The following is a 22,676-nucleotide window of genomic DNA, read 5'->3' as shown; positions in this document are numbered from 1 at the left end:
TGTTGCCAACTGTGTGTTGGGTCAACTTTCTCTCCAAGTTAACAACAAACTGTTCCCACTCAGAGAAAGGTTCTAATCTGTTGACATTAAGTCTTCTGGTAATTGTCTTGTCTTTTGTTGAATGGGAAAATTTAGCTTGGAGAGGAAAAGTCTATGATCACCATACATCACCTTCATCACTCTCACATCCTATCTATCTCTTCTCCTTAAAATGACATAGTCTATTAAATGCCAATGTTGGCTGTGCGGATGTATCCACGAATCTTTATTGCATTTAGATAAAGAGAAGACAGTGTTAGTGATGAGAAAGTCATGAGATGCACAAGTCTTTAGTAGTAAATGACCATTGCCGTTGCTGATTCTAACCCTCCCATGGACTCCCTGCCGTGTCTGGTAGTCTGTGTCTATGTTAGCATTAAAGTAATCCAGAATTAGAAGCTTGTCCAGTTTCAGCATATTGATGATGAGAGTACTCAAACCCAGTTCTTCAAAACAATTTTCTTTGACTTCCTCAGGGTCCATCACGGTGGGAGCATAGGAACTGAAGACAGATAGGGGATGGTGTTTTCCTGCAAGTGGTAATTGCATTGCTATGAGTCTGTCATTCACTCCTTTTGGTAGGCATACAAGCTTGCTGACTAGATTAGTTTCTATTGCAAAACCTACACCTGCTTAATGGTGTTCCCCTTCACTGATATCACTCCAGAAAAACATGTATCCAGCTCCAACTTCCATTTGCCAGCCTTGTTTCACTAAAGGCTGCTATTTGGATGTGATACCTGTTGCATTCTCTTGCAACAAGAGCTGCTGGTCTTTCAGGGCCACTGGATTTCACATTGTCCATAAGTATATGCATATTCATGTACTGATAGCAAGTGGAATCATCTTTGCAGAAATTTTTGTACAATGTTTTATATTTTGATCAGATGGGATCCCTACCTGTCATGGTAAATAAGCCATGGTTGGGTAAAGTAGACAATTTTTAGGGCACCTTTTCTAGTGCCTTCTTCACACTAGGAGAACAGTGTAGTCCTTAAAGGGCTGATCAGATACCCAGGGGCAGCCAAATCCCACTGCTGCTTCCAGTGAGATGACCCTATGGCCTGGGCTACCTGTGTGCAGGATTGTGACAATAACTCCCAGTGTATCCACACCTGCTGCTTCATCACTTGCCTGTCACCACAGGACTTTGAGTTAGGTAAAAACGGTAAAACAGCATTGATGATGGCTTTTGATTCATGCATAAATTGGATTTAAGTGAGGTACAGCTGCGCAAAGTCATCAGCCTAACTCTCTTTTCCAAAGTTGTCATAGTCCAGTGGCAGGACAGAGTCAAGATGATTGGTGATGGTTCAGAATGCAGTGGATAAACTTGGTATCTTTGATGTCTAACCAAACTTGAAGCACTCCACAGCACCTGCTTCAGCTGCCTTCATGGCCATTGGAACAAATTGTTCTCATCTGCCCATTCCACCAAGGGAAGTCTTCACATACTTGGAGTAGACACCACACTAACTCACCAAGAGGGTTAAGACCTTGTAATGTTAATGTAAGGCTAAAGGTAGGTGGGGGGAAGAGTTAAAGATCTTCCTCACCCATTAATAGGCCTCAGATACCTTTTCTTAATTTCTAATGAGGCACTGGGTCATGAGGGTTATGCCTTCCAGTTCTGAAGAGTGTGTGTATATATATATATAGTCTGAGGTGAGATTTTACTTTGGAGTTTATTTTTTGGAAGAAGGTTTGAGTGCCAGATGACACTGGGTAGCCCCTTTGAAAATCCTAATGTTGGTGCTTCTCTCTCTGGCAACGATGTATGTATTGTCGATGTTCAGACAGTTAGAAGACCTGTCTGTTGGTCTTTCTGTTTGTAATTTCTGCTTGTAATTTTTGTTTGTATTTTCTCTGAAGTTCAGGGTGCTGATTTTTTTCCCTGAAGTGAATGATATATGTGCTTGATTAAAGTGATTGTTGACCCCTCAAAAGTCACTTTCCTTTTAGAAAAGCAGATCTAAGAACCTGTACAGCAGACTCTCTTGTATATGCCAGCGTCCTTGCTGTTAACAGACCCCCTAGTTACCCTCAACCTAGTATAGCCTGTCTACTGAAATGGTTATTGAGGTGTGATTGCTGTGCATGCTATAGCTTCTTGGAGCTACAGGTGAGAGTTGGTGGTGGATCAGATAGACACCAAAGTTAGAAAGCCTCAAAAGGACTTGACAGTTTTCACATCAGAGGTACTAGTCTGCCCTGAACCATATCCTATACCCCCCAAGATGACATCAGAAATGCACTTCAGGTTGCAAAGTATCCAACCTGCTACTGGGGAAGAGTAGAGAACAATTCTAAGTAATTCCAGTACTAATGAAGCAGCGGGGCCAAAGCCAAAAGGAAGTTCAGCGAGGGATGGACGTGTCAAGTGACTAAAGGAAGGTCATGCTGTAAAGATCGAGACTGCATAGGAACTTGGAATGTATTTATGAACTAAGGAATGCTGGATGTGATCAAACAGGAGATGGAAAGATCAACATCTTGAGTGTCAGTAAACATTTTAAGTGGACAGGAATGGGTGAATTTAATTCAGATGATCACTACATATACTACTATGGGTAAGAATCTCTTAGAAGAAATGGAGTATTTCTCATAGTCAATGAAAGGGTGACTAAAGTACTACTGGGATATAATTTCAAAAATTACCAAATGATATCTGTATGAATCTAAGACAAACCATTCAATATTACAATAATGCAAACCTATGCTCCAACCACTGATGCCGAAGGAGTCAAATTTGATCAGTTCTATGAAGACTTACAACATCTTCTAGAAATAACACCAAAAAAAAAAAAAAAAAGATATCACATTCATCATAGGGAATTAGAATGCTACAATAGGAAATCAAAAGATAATTGGAAAAATAGGCAAATTTGGTCTTGGAGTACAAAATTAATCAGGGTAGGGACGAATAGAATTTTGTCAACATAACTCACTGGTCATAATAGACATACATTTTCCAACTACCCATAAAGCAACTCTACACATGGACATCACCAGATAGTCAATATAGAAATCAGATTGGTTGTATACTTTGGAACTAAAGGAGGAGGAGCTCTATATATAAGTCAGTTAAAATAAGACCTGGAGCTGACTGTGGTTCAGATTATGAGCTTCCTATTGCAAAATTCAGACTTAAATTGAAGAAAGTAGGAAAAAACATCAGACTCTATAGGTATGACCTAAATAACATCTTTTATGAATATAAAGTGGAGGTAATAAATAGATTCAAGGGATTATATCTGGTACAAAGAATGTCTGAAGAACTATGGACAAAGATTTGTAATACCGTACAGGAGGAAGGAACAAAAACATTCCAAAGAAAAGAAGATCAAGGAAGCAAAATAGTTGTCTGATGAGATTTTGCAAATAGCTGAGGAAAGAAAGAAAGCAAAAGGAAAGGAGAAAAGGAAAGATATATCCAACTGAATGCAGAATGCCAAAGAACAGCAAGAAGAGATAAGGTTTTCTTAAAAGAGCAATGAAAAAAACAGAATGGGAAACACAAGAGATGTCTTCAAGAAGTTTAGAGATATCAAAGAAAAGTTTCATGCAAAAATGGGCACAATAAAAGACAAAAACGGTAAGGATTTATAGAAGCAGAAGAAACTAAGCAGAGGTGGCAGGAACACACAAAAGAACTGTACAAGAAAGATCTGAACCTCCCCGTTAACCTGAAAACCAAGATGGTGTGGTACTGATCTAGAGCCAGATTTCCTGGAGAAGGAAGACAAGTGGGTGTTAGGAAGCATTGCTAACAACAAGGATGGTGGAGGTGACAGAATTCCAGCTGAGCTATTTAAAGTTCTGAGATGATGCTGTTAAAATTCTGCATTCAATATGTCAATAAATTTTAAAAATTTAACATTGGCCACTTGATTGAAAAAGATCAGTTTACATCCCTATCCTAAAGAAGGACAATACTGAAAAATGGTCACACTATTGAACAATTGAGCTCATTTCATATATCGGAAACATTATGCCTAAGATTCTGCAAGCTAAGCTTCAGCAATATATGAACTGAGAATTACCAGAAGAGCAGTCTGGTTTTCAAATAGGCAGAAGAAGTAGAAACCAACTTGCCAACATTTGCTGGATTATGGAAAAAGCAAGAGAGTTCCAGAAAATATTTACTTCTACTTCACTGACTACACTAAAGTCTTTAATTGTATTCACAACAAAATGTTGCAAGACCTCAAAGAGATGGGAGTACCAGATCATCTTACTTGTCTCCTGAGGAACCTGCATGCAGGCCAAGAATCAACAATTAGAATCAAACATGGAACAGCAGACTGGTTTAAGATTGGAAAAGGAGTATGACAAGGCAGTATATTGTCACCTTATTTATTTAACTTATATGCAGAATATATCATGCAAAATACCAGCCTGGATAATCAAAAGCTGGAATTAAGGTTGCCAGGAGAAATATCAACAATCTAAGATATGCAGACGATACAACTCTAATGGCAAAAAGTCAAGAGGAATTTAAAATTTAAAAGCCTCTTGATGAGAGTGAAATAAGAGAGGATAAAAGCTGGATTAAAGCTTAACATAAAAAAAAATAAGATATTAGCAACTGGTCCCATCACATCCTGGCAAATAGAGGAAGAAAAAATGAAAGCAGTGTCAGATTTGACAATCTCGGGCTCCAAGATCTCTGCAGATGATTCATGAAGTCATAAAATTAAAAGACCTGTGCTCCTTGGAAGGAAAGCTATGGCAAAACTGGACAACCTTCTAAAAATCAGAGACATCACCTTACCAACCAAAGTCCTTACAGTCAAAGCTATAGATTTTCCAGTAGCAATATATGACTGTGAAAGTTGGATTATAAGGAAAGCTGAGTGCCACAGAACTGACAAGTTGCAGTGCTATAGAAAACTTTTGAGAGTCCCTTGGATATCAAGGAGATCAAATCAGTCAATACTTAAAGAAATTAATTCAGGCTATTCACTGAAAGGCCAAATACTAAAGCTGAAGCTTAAATACTTGGGCCACATAATGAGAAGATGGGACTCATTGGAAAAGAATCTGATGTTAGGAAAAATTGAAGACAAAAGGAAAAGTGGACAGTAGAGGATGAGATGGATAGAAAGTATGGTGCAAACAACAAACAAGGATTTGGACAGACTTTGAGAAATGGTGGAGGACAGAAGGGCCTGGAATGCTGTGGTCCATGGAGTCACAAAGAGTTGGACATGACTGAACAACAACACCATGAGTTAACCTAGACTGGAAAACAAAGTTCCACCATGAGATCACCAGGAGAGTACCTAGTATGAAGGGTGAGTTACAGGACGCAGATATGAAATAAAAGGTCTAAATAGCCTAGAGTTTTTAAAGAGTGTAAGTAAAGAAGATTTTGTTATTCTTTTAGTTTCCCAGGATCCATAGCCAGGGCAATGTCTAGTTTCCAGGTGTTAGATAATAACTCCCAGAATAGCCCCAAGGATCCTAGATAGTAATTCCTAGAATCATAGTAACAGACAGTCCTATTGCGACTGCACCATGAGATAAGAGGGTGACATAATTGATATTTACTACATCTGTGCTGAATGACGATATTGCTAAAGTTAACCTATGAGCTTAATGTTGGCAAGATGCCTCTGTCTGTTGCCCTATACAGCAACTCAGTGAGGGGAGAATCTGTGTGTGCCCTCACCGGCCCCCATCAAGATTTGAGGGGAAATTGTAGGGAAAGCATAGGGGAACCCATAGCCAAATATGACGGTGTAATGCTGCTTGTGCCTCAGCTGGCCCCCATTGAGGCTTGAGGAGATTTAGGGGAGTGCACAAGCTGGAATGCTGTGCCTGTTTCAATTGAAGCCATCGAGACATAGGGGTAGTTGCCTCACTTCACACCAGCCCCTGCAAGAAGGGTGATTAGCGGTTGTAGGGGCTGGTGCTTCCATTATCAGCAACTTCCTTTGAGAAGACTACACTATAATAAAATTGATTATTAACCCCTCCAAAGATGTCTGCCTGTCTGACCAGATCAAGAGAGAACTCGTTAGAGGCTGGAGTCCAAAAACTGATCTCTCTGGGTAGTACCCTCCCTCTCCTCAAACTACCTGACATTTTCTCAGTTGTATAAATGATGTATCCCATTTATAGTAAGATGTAAGCAACCTCTTTTAGGCAATGGATCAAGTTTAGCATGTACATAGTAGCCTTGTTGAACTGAACTCAGGATCATGAGATTACAGACTTAGAGCTGGAAGGGGTTTTTGAGGCTATCTGATCCAATACTCTCATTTCACAGATGAGGAAACTGAAAAGGTTAAATGACTTACCAAGGCCATATAGGAAGTAAGTAGCTAAGCTGGGATTTAAACACAGGTCCTCTGAGCCTAAAGCCAGTCGTTTTTCCATTATACCATACTGCCTTGATATTGCTACTTATAGGAAAGAGAAATAAAAATGCTAAGTCACTCAGAAAGATATATACAAGTGTTTTGGTGATGCCAAACAAAACTGAACAACGAAAGGAAAACAAAGAAGAGAACACAAAAACAGATCTTAATCAAGGAAACCGCACTGCTACCATGATGCAGAGTGAAGCTGGATATACAAGTTAAGCTGCAGTAGCTGACAACATGCATGGCCTGAACCCTAAATGAGAGAAGGTACAAAAGATGACAAGAAACAAGAATCAGGGGTTGAAGGGGTATGAAGACTCCTAGACGCAGGGAAGATAAATATAAGAAACAAAGATTTAACGTAGTTCATGGTACATCATTTTCCCGGTTGTTCAGGTCTAGAAGGCAGAATTACAGAAAGCAAATTATAGAAAACAAAAGGATACCATGGTTGGCAAGCCTTGGCCTGAGCTAACAGAAGCATACAGAAATGAGGGAGATCTTGGTAACCACAGTCCTAGCATCTGGCAGGAATGTTTAAAGATCCTGGGCAGACAAATGTAATCAAACCTCTAAGAATATAATCACTAATTATATCACAAAAAACCTTTTGAATTCAATAATTTAAAATCAGTAGTTCCCACAAAGGCACAGAAATAAATCGAGTAGGCTTATTGCTAAATGGTTACAGTGAGATCACAGTATGTGATCATCCCCATGAGTGAATGAGGTTGAGTGAAATTGTAGCTCAGAGTTGATGATAAAATTGATAAACTGGAAGGCCAGGATATTTGAGGGGACATCAAGTACATACTGAAATTCCCAAGGTGGAGAACACAGTTTGGGATTAAGAGACCTGTGAACTTCATACTGAATTCCTTAAGAAAGGAGGGAAAATGATCTGGTGGTCCGTAAATGTTGGTAACAAAAATCTGGACTAGGTGATAGAGGGATGGAGGGAACTACAAAGAAGGAAAGGTGGCTGAATGATGGTGGCAAAAAAATAGTTTGAAACTGATATGTTCATTTCTATTCCTGGTCCATTGGGCTTAGGGAAATGAAAAATGGCTCATCCAGGATTAGAAAGAATGGCCGGAAACACCATATTTTCTGAAGGGAACCAGATTCTCACTAGCTGCAAAGATGGAAAGAATGAACATAAAGTAAAGAGATTTAGGATACAGATTAGTTGTGGGGTCCATCATTCTTCCAGTCACTCACTTTTACAATCTCTGAGTCATATCTGATTCTTCTTTCTACCTCACCACACATATCCAATCAATTACCAAATATTGTCAACTGCAACTTCCAACTCTTGGGCATCCATCTCCTTTTCTCTGCTCACACAGTTACTACCCTAATTCAGGACTTCTCACCTGAGGACCTCCAGCCCAAACTCTTTTATTAACAGACAGTCTTGTATTTAAAAGCCCTCCACAATCTGACTCTTACCTACCTTTCCAGATTCTTTTCATATTATTTCCTCTACTTTTCAAGTCAAGTTGATCCACTACCTGTTTCCAAAGCTCAACACGCCATTTTCCATCTAAGTTTCTTTGAATAGGCTATCTTCCACACATGGAATGTAATCCTATAATTCTTCTGAACATCTGACTCTTAAAACTTCTCTAGCTTCTTTCTAGGATCAGATCAGGTGTCACATCCATATGAAGCCTCTCCTCATCCACCTAATTGTAAGTGGTCTTTTTCTCATCAATTATCTTGTATTTACATATCTGTTTACAGGCTTTTATCACTCCAATAGAATGTAATCTTCTTAAGGGGAAAGACTGTCCCTTTTTATCTTTAAATCCCTAGCACTGAACATAATACCTAGTACATAACAGACACTCAGTTGATAATTAATTAAACTGAGTAGTAATTGGTGGCTCCCTGTAAGTCAAATCCCCCTTCCATACTACACTACCTTTCAGAGGCCTGAAGACAATTTTCATGTTCCACTTGAGTCTTCTGTAGGCTAAATATATGCAGTTTGTTTAATCCATCCTCATGACATAGTCTCAAGGCCCTTCATCATTCTGGATGATTTCCAGATTATCAAAGTTCTTAAGCTGGGGTGAACATAATGCACTAGATGAGGACAGAACAGGGCAGAGTAAAGAGGGATTCTCCTCTCCTTATTCTAAAACTTATGCCTTTCTTAATGTAGTCCAAGATCATGTTAGTTTTTTTGGCTGCCATATCACACTACTGACTCACACTGAGATTGCAGTCCACTAAGACCCCCAGATTTTTTCAGAAAAATTGATATCTAATTGTGCCTTCTCTATCCTATATTGGTGAAGTTGATTTTTTTTTTAACTCAAGAGTAAGGCTTGACATTTATCCCCATTAAAATTTATTAGATCTAGTTCAATATTTTGGCCTGGCAATATCTTTTTTAGATTTTGACTGATATCCAAGGTGTCAACTCTCTCTCTCTCTCTCTCTCTCTTTCTCTCTCTCTCTCTCTCTCTCTCTCAACTTAATGTTATCTGAAAACTTGATGAACATGTTGTGTTTCTCTTTATCCTGTCCAGGTCCTATTTCTGATTTGTGAAACAATCAGACTGATTCTATGTCTTTTTTTTTTTTTTAATTTTCAGTTAACTGATTCTGTCCTATTACTGCCTGAGTTATGGTTCTTTGTCTCTGAACTTAGTTCAGATTTCAGCTGGCCTGCAATGAGTTAAGTTTAGGAACCCAGTTATGCTAATAGCCGTTCTATTTTTGCCTCAAGGAAATCTGTGATCGTTAGGATGTGGGTGGACACCAGGGTTTGTGTTTTAGTATCTTCACACCACCAAGCTAGACTTCAAGTATTTCTGGTTGCTAGCCAAAGAAGTCTAGTCCACTATCTCTAATCTTGCAGGAGGACTCAAACAATGAACATTTCTTAGTCACAGGAGAGAAGGAGGGAATTAGTCTCTCATACCCAATTTCCAACCAATCATATTGTTCCCTATGCCTTACCTCTGTAGTCAATCATACTGATTTAGCCATTCATGATGTTGAGCTAATCATAACTTGTTCCTCACCTACAAAGCCCTGTCTTTGTTCTGTACTCCTCAAAAACCATTTAAGGAAGCTGTCTCCCTCACTTGGGGTCTCAGTTTTGCTGAGGAAGCTGAGATTGTATTTATTAATAAATTCTCACTTTACTAATAAATCAATAATGCTCAAAAATTTGTGTCTCAGTTTACCTTATTTTGACTGTAACACATGTATTGGCTATGTGTGAAAAAAAAGCCAAGCATGGGACTTTGAGTCACTCACTTGAAGAATTCCTGCCAAACTAACATCAAACCATTAATGACTATCCTTGGAATTTAGTCAATCAACATTACAAATCCATCTAATTATAATAACAGCTAGTCCTCATCTTTCACACAAATAGCATGAAATATTCTATCAGGTGTTTTGCTAAAATCTAGGTTAATAATATTTTCAGCATTTTCTTGATCTACTAGTATAATAACTAAATTTTAGACATGCATCTGAAAAAATTTCTCATGCTCTCCTTGCAGATAAAGTGAAGAGATAGAAGCTAGATTATAATACAGTTATATGAATTTGGAACTGGTTCAATGACAATACCAAAAGAGTATTACTTAAAAGGGCTAACCAAGTAAGGCATCTGCTTGGGGGGCTACCAAAAAAATATATATATAATATACACACATATACGTATATGTATATGTGTATGTGTATATAAAACATGCTTCTGCTATCCCAAATACATCATACCATTACCTTGGAAGAGTACAATGTCTAACCTTACCTCAGGAAGAAAATACCTAGTTATAGTACTACCCCTCAATACAGTTTGGTTGTAGAAGCAAAGATGGAATCAGACAGTCAAATATAATAACTACTAGGTATGGATCAATATTGGTGATTAAATTTTAAAAGAATTTGGATAAATATATTCACAAGAAAGAGACCTGAGTGAACAAACAGAAATGGTCAAAACAGAAAACAATTTATCTGGTCTGAATTTGTAAATGGGTTGACTTTCTTTTAAGAATGAAAAGTTTTACACTGAGTAGAAATTAGCTTAAGAATGGATACTTTTACATATTATTTAAATTGAATTACTAAGATAACTTTTCTCCTCCTAAAAATTATTTTAGGTCACTTATTGCCTATTGCTTTTTGAATTACCTCAAAGAACAAGTTTAAATACAGAAGATGATATAGTTCAATACCTTATGTTACTAATATATAATGTTCTGTTTCTTTTAGAAATACATCCACTGCAGACTCCAATTATTTCTTCTTAAAAAAGATACAAACTCAAAGTCCCAGTTGATTCCATACATTTATTTGACAAGTTAAACTCACCTAACCAACTAGATAGGACACTGGACTTCAAGTTTGATAGACCTAGGTTCAAATCCTGTCTCAGAGTTGTGTGACTCTGGGCAAGTCAATTAAAAATTCCTCTGTATCTCAGTTTCCTCATCTATAAAATAAGTGGAGCAAAAACTAACCTAGATTCCAGAGAATCAACTACACAGTATATTGACCACCTCCTGACAGAGAGATGAGACAGAAGATGCAGAATAAGATACATTTTGGGATATGGTCAATTCAGGAATCTGTTTTACTTAACTATGTATATTTGTTAGAAGGCTTATTTTGTTTTGTTTTGTTCCCCAGTTAAGGAGAGGAAGGTGAGAGCGAAAATTCAATACAATAATTTAAAAAAGCAAAATAAAATGAAAGTTAAGAAACAAAATAAAGAATTGAACTCAATGGCCTCTATTGTCCCTTCCAGCTCTAAATCTATGTTACCATGACACTACAGCCTTGAGCTCTACATGCATTAACTAAAAGCAAGTGGTTAATAGGATTCGGTCTTTTGAGAAACCTCAATCCTGCCTTATCTAGCAATTTGGTACTTCATTACTGTTGCTGTTGAGTTCTCTCTATATTGCCTTAGCCCAGGACACTGCTGCTCTTCCAGGGTAGGAATGTATACTAAAGAGAATAAGGTTCCCCCAATGGGACAGCATTGGGCTCTTTATGTGTTGTCAGAGTCAGACAAAATTAGTACCACAGTTAGTTGAACTGTCAGTCCTTCAGTGGCCTGGGATTACAGAGGGCTTCAAAGCTAGTCAGTTCTGAGAATTATCAGAAACAAAGAGTCGTAGACCCTACCAGCATCTAACAAGAACGGGAATGGAACAAGATAAAGTATTGGCTGTCATTGATAATATGACCTCTGAGCTATATTTCAATTCAATGATACCATGACACAGAAATACATGTGTGTACATGTACAAATTTTGTCCTTCATAATCAAAATGCTGCTTCTTTAATTATTTTCTATGCACTTGAATATGTATGTAAAAATGTAAAAATACTTAGGAAAAAATAAGACTCCTTGATTTTTGAATTCTGTAAAAGTTTAAATATATAAAAGAACACTACTAATAATATTTGCAAAGCTCTTAGTATGGTGTCTGGCGTATAGTAGGTGCTTAATAAATGCTTTTTCCCTTCCCTCCCCTACTACAACAAATGCTTCATTTTTTAAAAAAAACTGATGTCTGATAATTTTCATTTTTACACAGATATTGTGAATACCTTGTATAAAAAAATTAAGTTATACAGATAGGTATTACATCTGATTTTCTAAAGGTTTGAAATAAACATTACAAAAATAAGCTGATGAATATTCTAGTAGGATGCTAAACTATGTCTGTATCATTCATAGCTTACAATTTTATCTTGGGAGTTGTTTCATGCTTGTTTTATTTTCCACTCATCAGCTTTTTTCTGGTAATGAAGGAAAAAAAAGTAAAATTGAAAAGTTTGTCGGTCATATATTAAAACCAATTTCCTTTTTACTGAAACTATTGAAAATAGCTCAGGCGTACATCTCTTTTAACCTTATCCCCTAACTTGTTCCTAATATGGGTCTATTACTAAAAAATGTGACTAAATATGTTTGAGTTAGGAAGTTATAACTTTCTTTCATAAAATCAATGAAAGATATGTGAGACGGTAAACTAGAATTAAAACACGTGAATTATTTAAAGTTATCTTGTTAGAATGAAGGTACAAAGTTAAATTATACTGTAGAGTATTCCCTCCCCTATCTTATTTTGGGTTCTTCTTGAGGCAAAAGAAGTATTTTCATAAAAGTTTTAATTAACAAAAAATGTTTTTCAGATGGGACAGTCTGGTTTCATTTTTTTATTTTTATTTTTTGCCTTAGTTTTTTACATAAAAGGAGTAAAAACTGGTTAGTGAGTTTCAAGATCTAGTTCAGGCAATAATAGAAATTAGGAGTTAGATGGCATAAAGTTGTTACGAGGATCTTGTAAGACATAAGATATGAAAGTGATTTGAAAAATGTTAAAGTATTATAAAAATATGAAGTCATTCAAAATGTCATGTTCAAAATCAGGACAAAACATTTAAATATGTACAACCACTTTTCTGTCACTGTCCATGGAAATTAAATAAAAATTCACTAAAGAATCTTTAATTTGACCATGAAACTATAGGAACAATGAACCAGTACAGTCCTAATCCATTTCATACATTGGACAAATTAAGAGAACTCAAGTGACATCTGAACTTGCTTCCTGTATTCCTGGAGAACATGAGATCATTGGTAGCATTGAGAAGCAACAGAGAGGTACTCAGGAAATTGAGGGAAGATACTACCAAAGCTGGGACAAGGAAGAAGGTGAGAAGCTACCTGGGGCACAAAACACAGGAGAGGAGAGTAAGAGGCAGATTTAATATTGCTTTTTCTAAATGTAAGTATTTCTTTAGTACCAGAAAATTCTGCTCTGCTCTCTATAGCGTATAGCTTTATTTGGGGGGGGGGGAGCATAGGGAGAAAGATTAAATTATGCATTATTGTAAAGACTCAAATCCTCCTATGCATAGTAGTACAAAGAGAACACAATTTTCCAATATAGGACTATTATTTTATCTGGTCTTTACAACAACCTTGTGAGGCAAACAACTGGTTTAATGTGTTATTTAACCTTGAGGCATATATATTTTAATTAATGATAATTACTTAACTCAAAAGAAATAAATATCAAGCAATCAAAACAATATTTAGTAAGTGTCCTCAATGTTCTTGTACTAGAAAAGCTGTGATTCTTTCACAAGGGGCTGAAATGCAGTTGATGAGAGAAAAGACATGAAAGAAAAGTTAAATGGCAATTCAAAACTACAGATTTATTGCATGCCAAATGATGGCATAAAGACGACAAAAAGGCGTTTCAGAATGGCTGTGCTGGCAACAGCGTGCAGAACAGAGTAAAGGGACAGGCCGATGGAAGGCAGACCAGCTAGAAGGAAAAGAGGGATTTTAGAAGGAATGACAGGTAAGAGGAGAGCACACAAGAAATTAAGGAGTAACAAATACCACCAGAGTCAGGCCTAGAAATAGGCAAGATTGCTCACTGCCAAAAGTACAACATACAAGGGAAGACAGGGATGCGTGACAGATGGAGTGACATTTTTTAATACCACTTATCTAAAGTGTGAATATTTTTAGTGTCAGAGGATATTTTAGCAATCCTTATATTTGGTGATCAGAGCCTACATTCAGGAGGTAACAACATACATGAAAAGAAAGTGGGAGCTAGAGAGGCATCTAGCAATATGGTCAGAGTGCTGAAATGAAAGCCACGAAGACCTGGCTGGGATCAGATCCTGACTTTGATACGTAAAAGCTGTGGAACCTTAAGTAAGACGCTTAACATGCTTTAGTCTCAGTTTCCTCATATTTAAAATGAGGATTATAAAACGTGTGGTACCTAACTCAAGGGATGTCATGAGGTGCAAGTAAAATAATGAATGTGAAATGCTTTGCAAACTTTACAGCATTAAATAAACTTTAATAATGATGACAAGGAAAGAATCAACAAGACTTGGTTACAAAATAAATAGAAGAATCATTTATCTGATATACACACTACCTGGGACACTTGCTCTAAAAAGAAGGAAAAATATAACAACCATATAGTTATATTACTGTTGACTCCACAAATACCAAATTTCATATGTTGTTTCCTTAACCAACTACCAAATGAATGATACAACAGAAATAAAATAAGAATAGATACATAACTGGGCATATATAGGGATACCAATAAACAAAAATCAACATGGTCAGGATTTTGAATTATCTATTTAATAAAGTTAATTTGCCATCATTCCAGTGAGGAGTTTCCATGATAGTATATACCTTTGCTTTTTGAATGACTAAATTTCAGATAAATCAATAAAAGCATCTTTAAAAATTCTTTTATATAGGAGCTTCTTTTTAAAAAACACATACACACACAAAAACTAAGAGGAAACATACTTGAAATATACTTTTCTTTGACTTTGTTTTCAAAGAAATAAAAATGGGTATACCTGATTTCCATGAAGATCCAATACATCCAGGCTTTTCAGATTATCCAGGTTTGAGATTTTCTTAATTCTGAAATGTTTAAATTTTGACAAAAGTTGCTTTTCATTGATAAAAAGCAATTTACAAACTTTATCTTCAGACAAATCTTAAGAAATCTCTCTACTTTCAATCTTGTTCTGACTTATATGCCAAAGTAGAATTTCATTTTCCATATTTATTTATTCAACTATTTAGAAACAGAGTACTCATCTCAGCATTAAATGTTAAGAGTTGGAAGGTACCTGTGAGATCATCTAGTCTGATTCCTTCATCTTATCATTTATTATTCCTATTAGTTATTAAGATAAAACAGAAGTGGCTGATCACTCTAGCAGGTATATTTGACAGTATGCTTGGAGAGAGGGAGATCTGTGTTCAAATATCACCTTACACAATTACTATATGACTACAGGTAAGTCACTGAGCCTTAGCTTCCTTATCTATAATATAGAGATAATAAAACTTAAAGTTCCTGTGTCACAGGGTTGCTGTAAGATATGAAACAGTTTTCAAGCCATAAAGCACAATATTAGGCTCAGTTTTATAAAAACAAAATATAAAATAGATTTTTGTTGTTGTGATAAGCCTCATTTAAAAAAGCAACAGCCATAAAATTTTGGATTTTGAATTAATTTTTATGTCAAATGTATTTTCCAAATCAATTCATATTTTCCCATTGATATATATTATAATTTCAAAGGTATTACAATTTCCTATAGAAAATTACACTAGTAAATCATAAAAATTATATCTTAAAATGCAGCAAACCTTAAAAAATCACACATTCAAGAGAAATGACTTTGTAATACTAAGAACTAATATTCTGTCACACTGTAGCAAAACAGTAAATACTGTAGTACCTTCAATAGATTTATCTTAGTCTCATGACTCTGTCTAGTTGACTGATGAACCAAGCAGAGCCTACATGAAACTTGGAAGTCCTACCCTAATTAGCCATGGAATCAGTCTGATTAAAGAGGTTCCTTTTACGTGACCTGCTAGAATGTGTAATATTACCTTCATACATAGCAGTAAGGGTCTAGTCTGCAAGCTTGTGAAGAAAAACGGAATCTTTACTATATAATGAATAAAATGAGTTATAATATTCATTCTTTCTCTACCATTTTACCACTTCACTAACCTCTCTTCTTAAACCCAGAATTCCCGGCCCCAGTCTCAATCCTTATACCCATCCAGCTCACACTTAACCCCTCTCTCAACTCCAACTCTTCTCTAAATTTCTTCCTTAACTACCACTCCTTTCTGCAAAAACCTGCTGAATTACCACTGCATGGTGGACAAATGCCTCTTTCTCTCCAAACTTTTTTTTTTTGCCTCTTCCCTCCATCTCCTCAGATTAGTAGAAGTCTGGCCATGCCCAGGCTCCCTCTGCACTTTAAATACAGAGAATACACTTCTCACTTCTACAGTTTCAATGGAAGCAGGAAAGTGGTTATTTCAGGTCATGGATCCACCAAACCTGAATCAATCAATTAAAGAAGCATTTGTAGGGCAGCGAGGTCCAGGGAGCATTGCCACCACTGTGGTTGCAAAAGCGCTGAGGAACAGTTGTTAGTCCAGCCTCTGAGGCAGCAGCCACTACAGACATACAGGGAGAATGTACGCCTTGGACCTGAAATAATTAGAATCTTACTGTAGAATGTGGTTCATCTAAACCAGGTGAGACTGACTTATTAAAGAAAGATAAGCATTCTCCTATTTTGGTTTTCAATTCCACAGTAACCATTTCTGTTCTCATAGACTTGTAAAATACGAAGGTTGGAAAAGTCCTTAGGACTTCACAGCCTGAAGAACATTCTCTCTGGTAGAGAAAACAGAATAAAAAAATGGGTAATAGAAGAAATAGAAGAAAGTTAAGGAAATAAATTCAGGGAAAATAAACATTAATTGAAATGAGCTAAAAGGGCCAAAAAAAAGAGTTTAATTTTAGACTTATCTAAGTTTAAGATACAAGTAAAAATATTTATTAGTTAGGTAAAAATGAGAATCTGGAGGACAATCAGTCAGAACTGGCGACTGAGATTTGTGACTTGTCCACATAATTAAAGCCCTTTTCAAGCATCTTAAATTTCTGCCCTCTACTACTTTCAAACAGCTTCAAGTTTCTCCTAACTTGAAAATGATATTTTAATTACTATGAAGAATACATAGAGATGTGGGAAAATGTACATGAATGCACAATAAAGTAAGCACAGCTAGGAAAACAAGATACACAATGACTGCTGCAAAGTGAATGAAAACAACAAAATTAAAACTGAACTCTTTGTTGTTATAAAGACCAAGCTTGGCCTACCTAAAAAGACACAAAAATACACCTTTCCTTCTTTATAGAACTAGGGAACTACAGATGCAGAACACTGCATATGCTATTAGAATTAAACGACTAATTTTGGTGAACTGCTTTTTTCTTTATTTCAACCGATTAACAAAATAAAAAGTGAGGGCAAGATCTTTGAAGAAAAAGATCTCTTCTCATTTTAGCCTCAGATAGTGGCAACAATAGGGAATCCAAGATTTACACAATGTAGGAGAATTAGAACCTAACTGGGATAGGGGCCACATCTCTGTTTTATCACACTTTACTGAAAAATCACTTTTTATTTTGTTAATCAGTTAAACAAACCTCCCTTGTGGATGTGGCAGGAGCTATCTGTTGAAGCTGGAAAAGTACAAGTCTTTGCTTAAAATAGTAAATTAAATAGATTGAAATTAAGTTAAAATTTTTTAAAAAATTGAACAGATAAAATTAAAATATATGTATATACACATGTATGCAAATCTCAAGAGAGTTAGCAATTATGATTATACCACATGGTATACATTAAGGGCCCAGGTTATCCCTTTGAGGATATACATTAAATGCTTCTCAAAAATGCCAATATGTGGATAAGAATCGATCTACCAATCAACAAATATTTGCTAAGTGCCTAGCACTCCAAAGAAATCAAAAGTGTAACACGTAAATGTAAAATGAAAAAAGCTTGGAGACTGAAGCCTGAAATTTAGATTAGATGATCTCTGAAGCTCCTTTCATATCTAAATGCCATGACCTTATCTCCTGCCATCAATAATCACTTACTCAATAAACTTCCTATTGCCTACATGATCAAATACAAAATCCTCCATAAGGTATTCAAAGCCCTTTATAATCTGCACCCCCACACATACACACACACACACACACACACACACACACACACACACACACATACACACACACACACACACATACACACACACACACACACACACACACACACACACACACACACACACACACCTTTCCAATCTTCTTACACCTTGCCATGCCCCGTGAAAGTCACTGGACACTGACCTCCTTGCTGTTCCTTCCTCAAGGCATACCATCTCCTGACTGGGCATTTTCACTGACTAGCTCTCTCCCAAACCTGGAATGCTGTCCCTCCTCATGTGTACCTCCTGGCTTCCTTGAAATCCCAACTACCATTCCACCTTCTAAGGAAGACTTTCCCAATCCCTCTGAATTCTACTGCCTTCCTTCTGTTGACTATTTCCTGTTTACCCTATAGTTTCTTCATACATAGGTATTTGCATAGTCTCCTCCAATAGACTGTGAACTGCTCAAGGGCAGGGATTGTCTTTTGCCTTTCTTTATATCCTGAGTAATAGTGCATAGTCCCTGGCACACAACTGGCACTTAACAAATGTTGATTGATTCACACATAGTAAAGTATATAAGGTAGGGATGGCTGAGGGTATTAAAGATCAGAAAGACATAAGACTATCAAACTGGCTAAAAATCGCTGTTTAGATAAAAAAAATCTCTATAATGGTTTGGATGAGATGATCTCTAAGCTCCCATACAGCTCCAAAACCTCTAGCCATCTAATAGCAATAATTGAACAAACACACTATTCTTTTTGCTTGAGTCCCACCTAAAAACTGAAGTGCCAAATATTAGTGCTACAGATACAAGTGTTCTATAAAATAGACATTTAAAGTCTTCCCCATTGAAAAACATTAAAAAACATGCCTCTTACACCTCATACCTGTTCTTCCCCAACAAGAGAACACGAAGGGACCTAAGTGTGGAAAGTCCACTTATTTCCTCAATTTGGTTATCATATAAATCCAAGAATATGAGGCTCTGAAGGTTAGAAATATTTTGAATTCGAGTTATAAAATTGTGTTGAAAGTTCAACAGACGAAGGTGTTCTTCCCCATCAATCACAGGACAAACTGTCAGTTTTTGCCTAGAATATGAAAGAAAAAGATATTAAAGAGTATGTTTTGCTGCTCTTGTTTCCATCCTAATGCTGCACTAATATATCTATTTCTACTATCAATGTTTGTACATTCATTTTGTGTATATATATGTATGTGTGTGTGTATGATAAATGTGTATATGTGTATGTGTATGTGTGTACATATACATATTGTATATATATATGTAAATATATATATATATGCTGATGGGCAGCTAGGTGGTGCAGTGGATAGAACATCAGTGCAGGACTCAGGAGGACCTGAGTTCATATCTCACCTCAGACGTTTGACACTCACTAGCTGTGTGACCTTGGGCAAGTCACTTAACCACAATTACCTCATCCTGAGTCATCTCCAGTCAAACTGATGACCATCTGGTCACTGGATCCAGATGGCTCTGGAGGAGAAGTGAGGCTGGTGACCTGCACAGCCCTCCCTCACTCAAAACAAAGTCAGGTGCAAGTCATGTCATCATTTCTCTGATGACATGGTCTTCTTCAGCAACATAGAACAAACACACACACACATATATGCTGAGAAGAACATTGAACATAAACTCTTGGCAGCATATCACTAGGGGGTGCATAGTGTTTAAGTTAGAATTCCTGTCCTTAGGGAGTTTTCACACTTGTAGGTAAACAAGCCAGAACAATACAGATCAGGATGAGCAAACTAAATATACATACATATATAAATACATATACATAGATATACATACATACAGAATCAGTACATGACAAATATTTTAGAAGTAATAAATATTTATTTTGAGAGTCACTAATAGTGGAGTAATTAAAGAGCTAATCTCAAAGTCAGAAAGACTTCAAGCCCTAAACGTACTGACTGTGGGACCCTGAACAAGTCACTTAACCTTTAGAGTAATGGGCAATGCTCTAAGTCACAGGGAAGGTGCCAGCCTTCACTGGTAGAAGGAATTTTCTCACCTGAGAATTCCCTATATCAATTTTAAATCATAGGTCTGGTCCCTATCCCTAAAAATCTATTTACGCAGAAGGGATGGCTGTTTGAATGTCATGGAAAAGTATCCGTTCGCAAAAACTCTAAATAAAACTGTAAACTTTTTAAAAAACTTTTAAACTAAATCCTACTTGGATGGTGGGAGGGGAAGAAGAGGACACCAAAGATAGAGTATTACAGGCTACCAAAAAAACCCTAAAGTACACCCCCAATAGCCCTCAGCAGCACCTATAAAGGAGAAACCAAAAAGGCAGTTTCTTAATGAGGTCCAATTTATTTTGCAGTTAAACAAAGGGTAAAATGATCTTTCAAGAAAAAATTCCATGAAGACCCAAAATTTATGTCATTGTGTTCATCCCTAATTTAAAATCAAAGATTTAGAGCTGGACAGGATCAGTATAGAGTTTATCTGGTCCAGTTCACTCATTTTATTTTTGTAGATGAAGAAACAGAGACTCAGAGAGTTTAAGTGACTTGAGTAATAGCAAAGGCAGGATTTGAACCTAAGACCTTTGATATCAAACCTAGCACTCTTCCCAGTGTACCATGATGCAAGGGGGAAATTTTTCCTCTTTCCTCTCATACCATGAAATAGACTATTATACAAGAGTGGGTATAAAACCCTCATTCTGTATGAATTCTGTTTTGTGTGACAACTGGCATTTTTTAAATGCACATAAAATGTCATAATATACATGTAAAGAATATAGTAGAGATAGGTTCAGGACATTTTATGAGTCCTAAACATCAAAGTTGCAAACGTTCTTTTACGATCTGGAGGAAGGAGACTAGGAGGGAGGGTTCTGACTGAGGCTGCCATTAGAAGCAGGAATCTAAAAGGAGCATGACATTTGGGAGGGGAAACATTTACAGCCTCTATCAACATGGAGATAATCTGAGTAGGGAGCTGACTGTAACAGAAAAGAAATATTTATAATTTAATTTTGTATAACTTTAAACCAAGATGAAAAGAAATCAGATATAACTGACATTCTGAAAGCTGTCAGAATCAAGGCACAAATTAATAGTATTTCTAACTAAATTATGTTGGCTGATAGGGCTATAATTTTAAAAGAAATATATCATTAAGAAATTGGTTCAAAATAGGTACTATAGTTATTTTAATATTTTCATTTTATTTTCTAAGTATATCAAATTCACTACATTTGTTCCTTTTTATTACCATATTTGATGGAACTGGTTTACACATAATTGAATTTTTGCTAATAGAGCATGAGTATTCCACTTTTTGGGGCAGCTGGGTAGCACAGTGGGTAGAGTGCTGGACCTACAGTCAGAAAGACCAATTTTTATCAAACCTGGCCTCAGACTCTTACTAGCTGTATGATCCTGAGCAAGTCACCTGATCTTGTTTGCCTCAGTTTACTCATCTGTAAAATGAGCTGGAGAAGGAAATGGCAAACCACTCCATTATCTTTGCCAAGAAAACCCCAAATGGTTTTCAAATGAAAAACAAGTTAGCAATAACAACAATTCCATTTTTCATTTATGTCTTCTCTACATGTGTGATTCCTACAGTTGGAAGGGACAAGCAAATCCTGAGGTTCTTTGGTACCAAAATATTTTAATCCTGCCAGAATTCTGGTATCAATGACAACGAAGAGCTGTGATAATGCTGTAGATTTTTAAAAGCTTAAACAAAAATGACCACAAAAAGTTAGAGAATGATGTTGCAGGTATGCTGCATATCATTGTTAGGCAGTACTGGAAATACAAAAAAAAAACAAAAACAAACAGCTTAAGGTTAGAGAAATGCCACTGAACTGGACTCTCAGTTACACACCATAGTGCAGGCTCTTTCTTTCCACACTGTTTGTGAGGGCTATTGTGCCGGTGGGTGCTGCTCAGGAGTTAACATTAGTACAGGCAACTGAAGGTTTTATTTTCATATGCTATCTAACATTGGCCAGAAACAGGGAGGTTTCTTCCTGCTTTCCACAGCATAGTATTCATACCTTTCCAAATTATCAAATATAAATTAAGCCAGCCACAAATTGTATCATGGATTTGGAGCCAGAAGGGCAGCAATGGTATTCTGGCTTAGTAATCAACTACCTATATGCATGGGTAAGTCAAAATGCTTGTATGGCCTTCAGTTTCCTTGCTTGTAGAATGGGAGGCCTGGACCCAAAGATCTGTAAAGTCCCTTCCAGTTCTAAATCTTATTATTTTGGTTTTCTCTCTTTCATAATTATTGTTCTCTGAACAGTGCTATGATAATATTAGCTCCTTTTGGTATAGATTCTGAATTTTTTTCCAATACACATAGTTTTAAAGTGTCTTACCTTTCTAAAGTCAACCTATCTGAGTAAAGAATTTTCTCTTCATTAGAACGATGAAGAACTGGAAATGCAGGCATTGATGAGCTCCCCAAGTAGACATGATCACCTATTGGAAAATAACATAAAATACTGAAATTTCAAAATATTTTACACCAAAGTAGCTTTATATTCTAATTCCCTTATCTACAAATAGCTCTTTTGGAATTTGGTTATTCTATATCTTTCCTTATTTTAAAATTATTACATATGAGATGCCTTTCTTTTTTTTTTCAAACCAAAACTCTA

The 22,676-nt window shown here is 36.4% G+C and overlaps 1 protein-coding gene across 6 annotated transcripts in view; it reads right to left on the bottom strand.

Annotated features, from left to right (window-relative positions):
* The window catches only part of LRRC49 (leucine rich repeat containing 49), a 203,352-nt gene that overhangs the window by 173,343 nt on the left and 7,333 nt on the right, over window positions 1–22,676 (bottom strand). For all 6 annotated transcript variants that reach the window (XM_072615507.1, XM_072615501.1, XM_072615521.1 and 3 more), the window contains 3 exons: window positions 22,395–22,497; window positions 18,894–19,097; window positions 14,808–14,874 (listed from right to left, as the gene is read on the bottom strand). In XM_072615507.1, coding sequence (XP_072471608.1) covers window positions 14,808–14,874; window positions 18,894–19,097; window positions 22,395–22,497 — 374 coding nt within the window. The remainder of the gene's footprint in view (window positions 1–14,807; window positions 14,875–18,893; window positions 19,098–22,394; window positions 22,498–22,676) is intronic.

The sequence above is a fragment of the Notamacropus eugenii genome, chromosome 1 (assembly GCF_028372415.1).
Source record: "Notamacropus eugenii isolate mMacEug1 chromosome 1, mMacEug1.pri_v2, whole genome shotgun sequence".
Taxonomy (NCBI): Eukaryota; Metazoa; Chordata; class Mammalia; order Diprotodontia; family Macropodidae; genus Notamacropus; species Notamacropus eugenii.
Note: the sequence above shows the minus strand (reverse complement) of the source record. Positions and strands in the feature narration are given on the sequence as shown.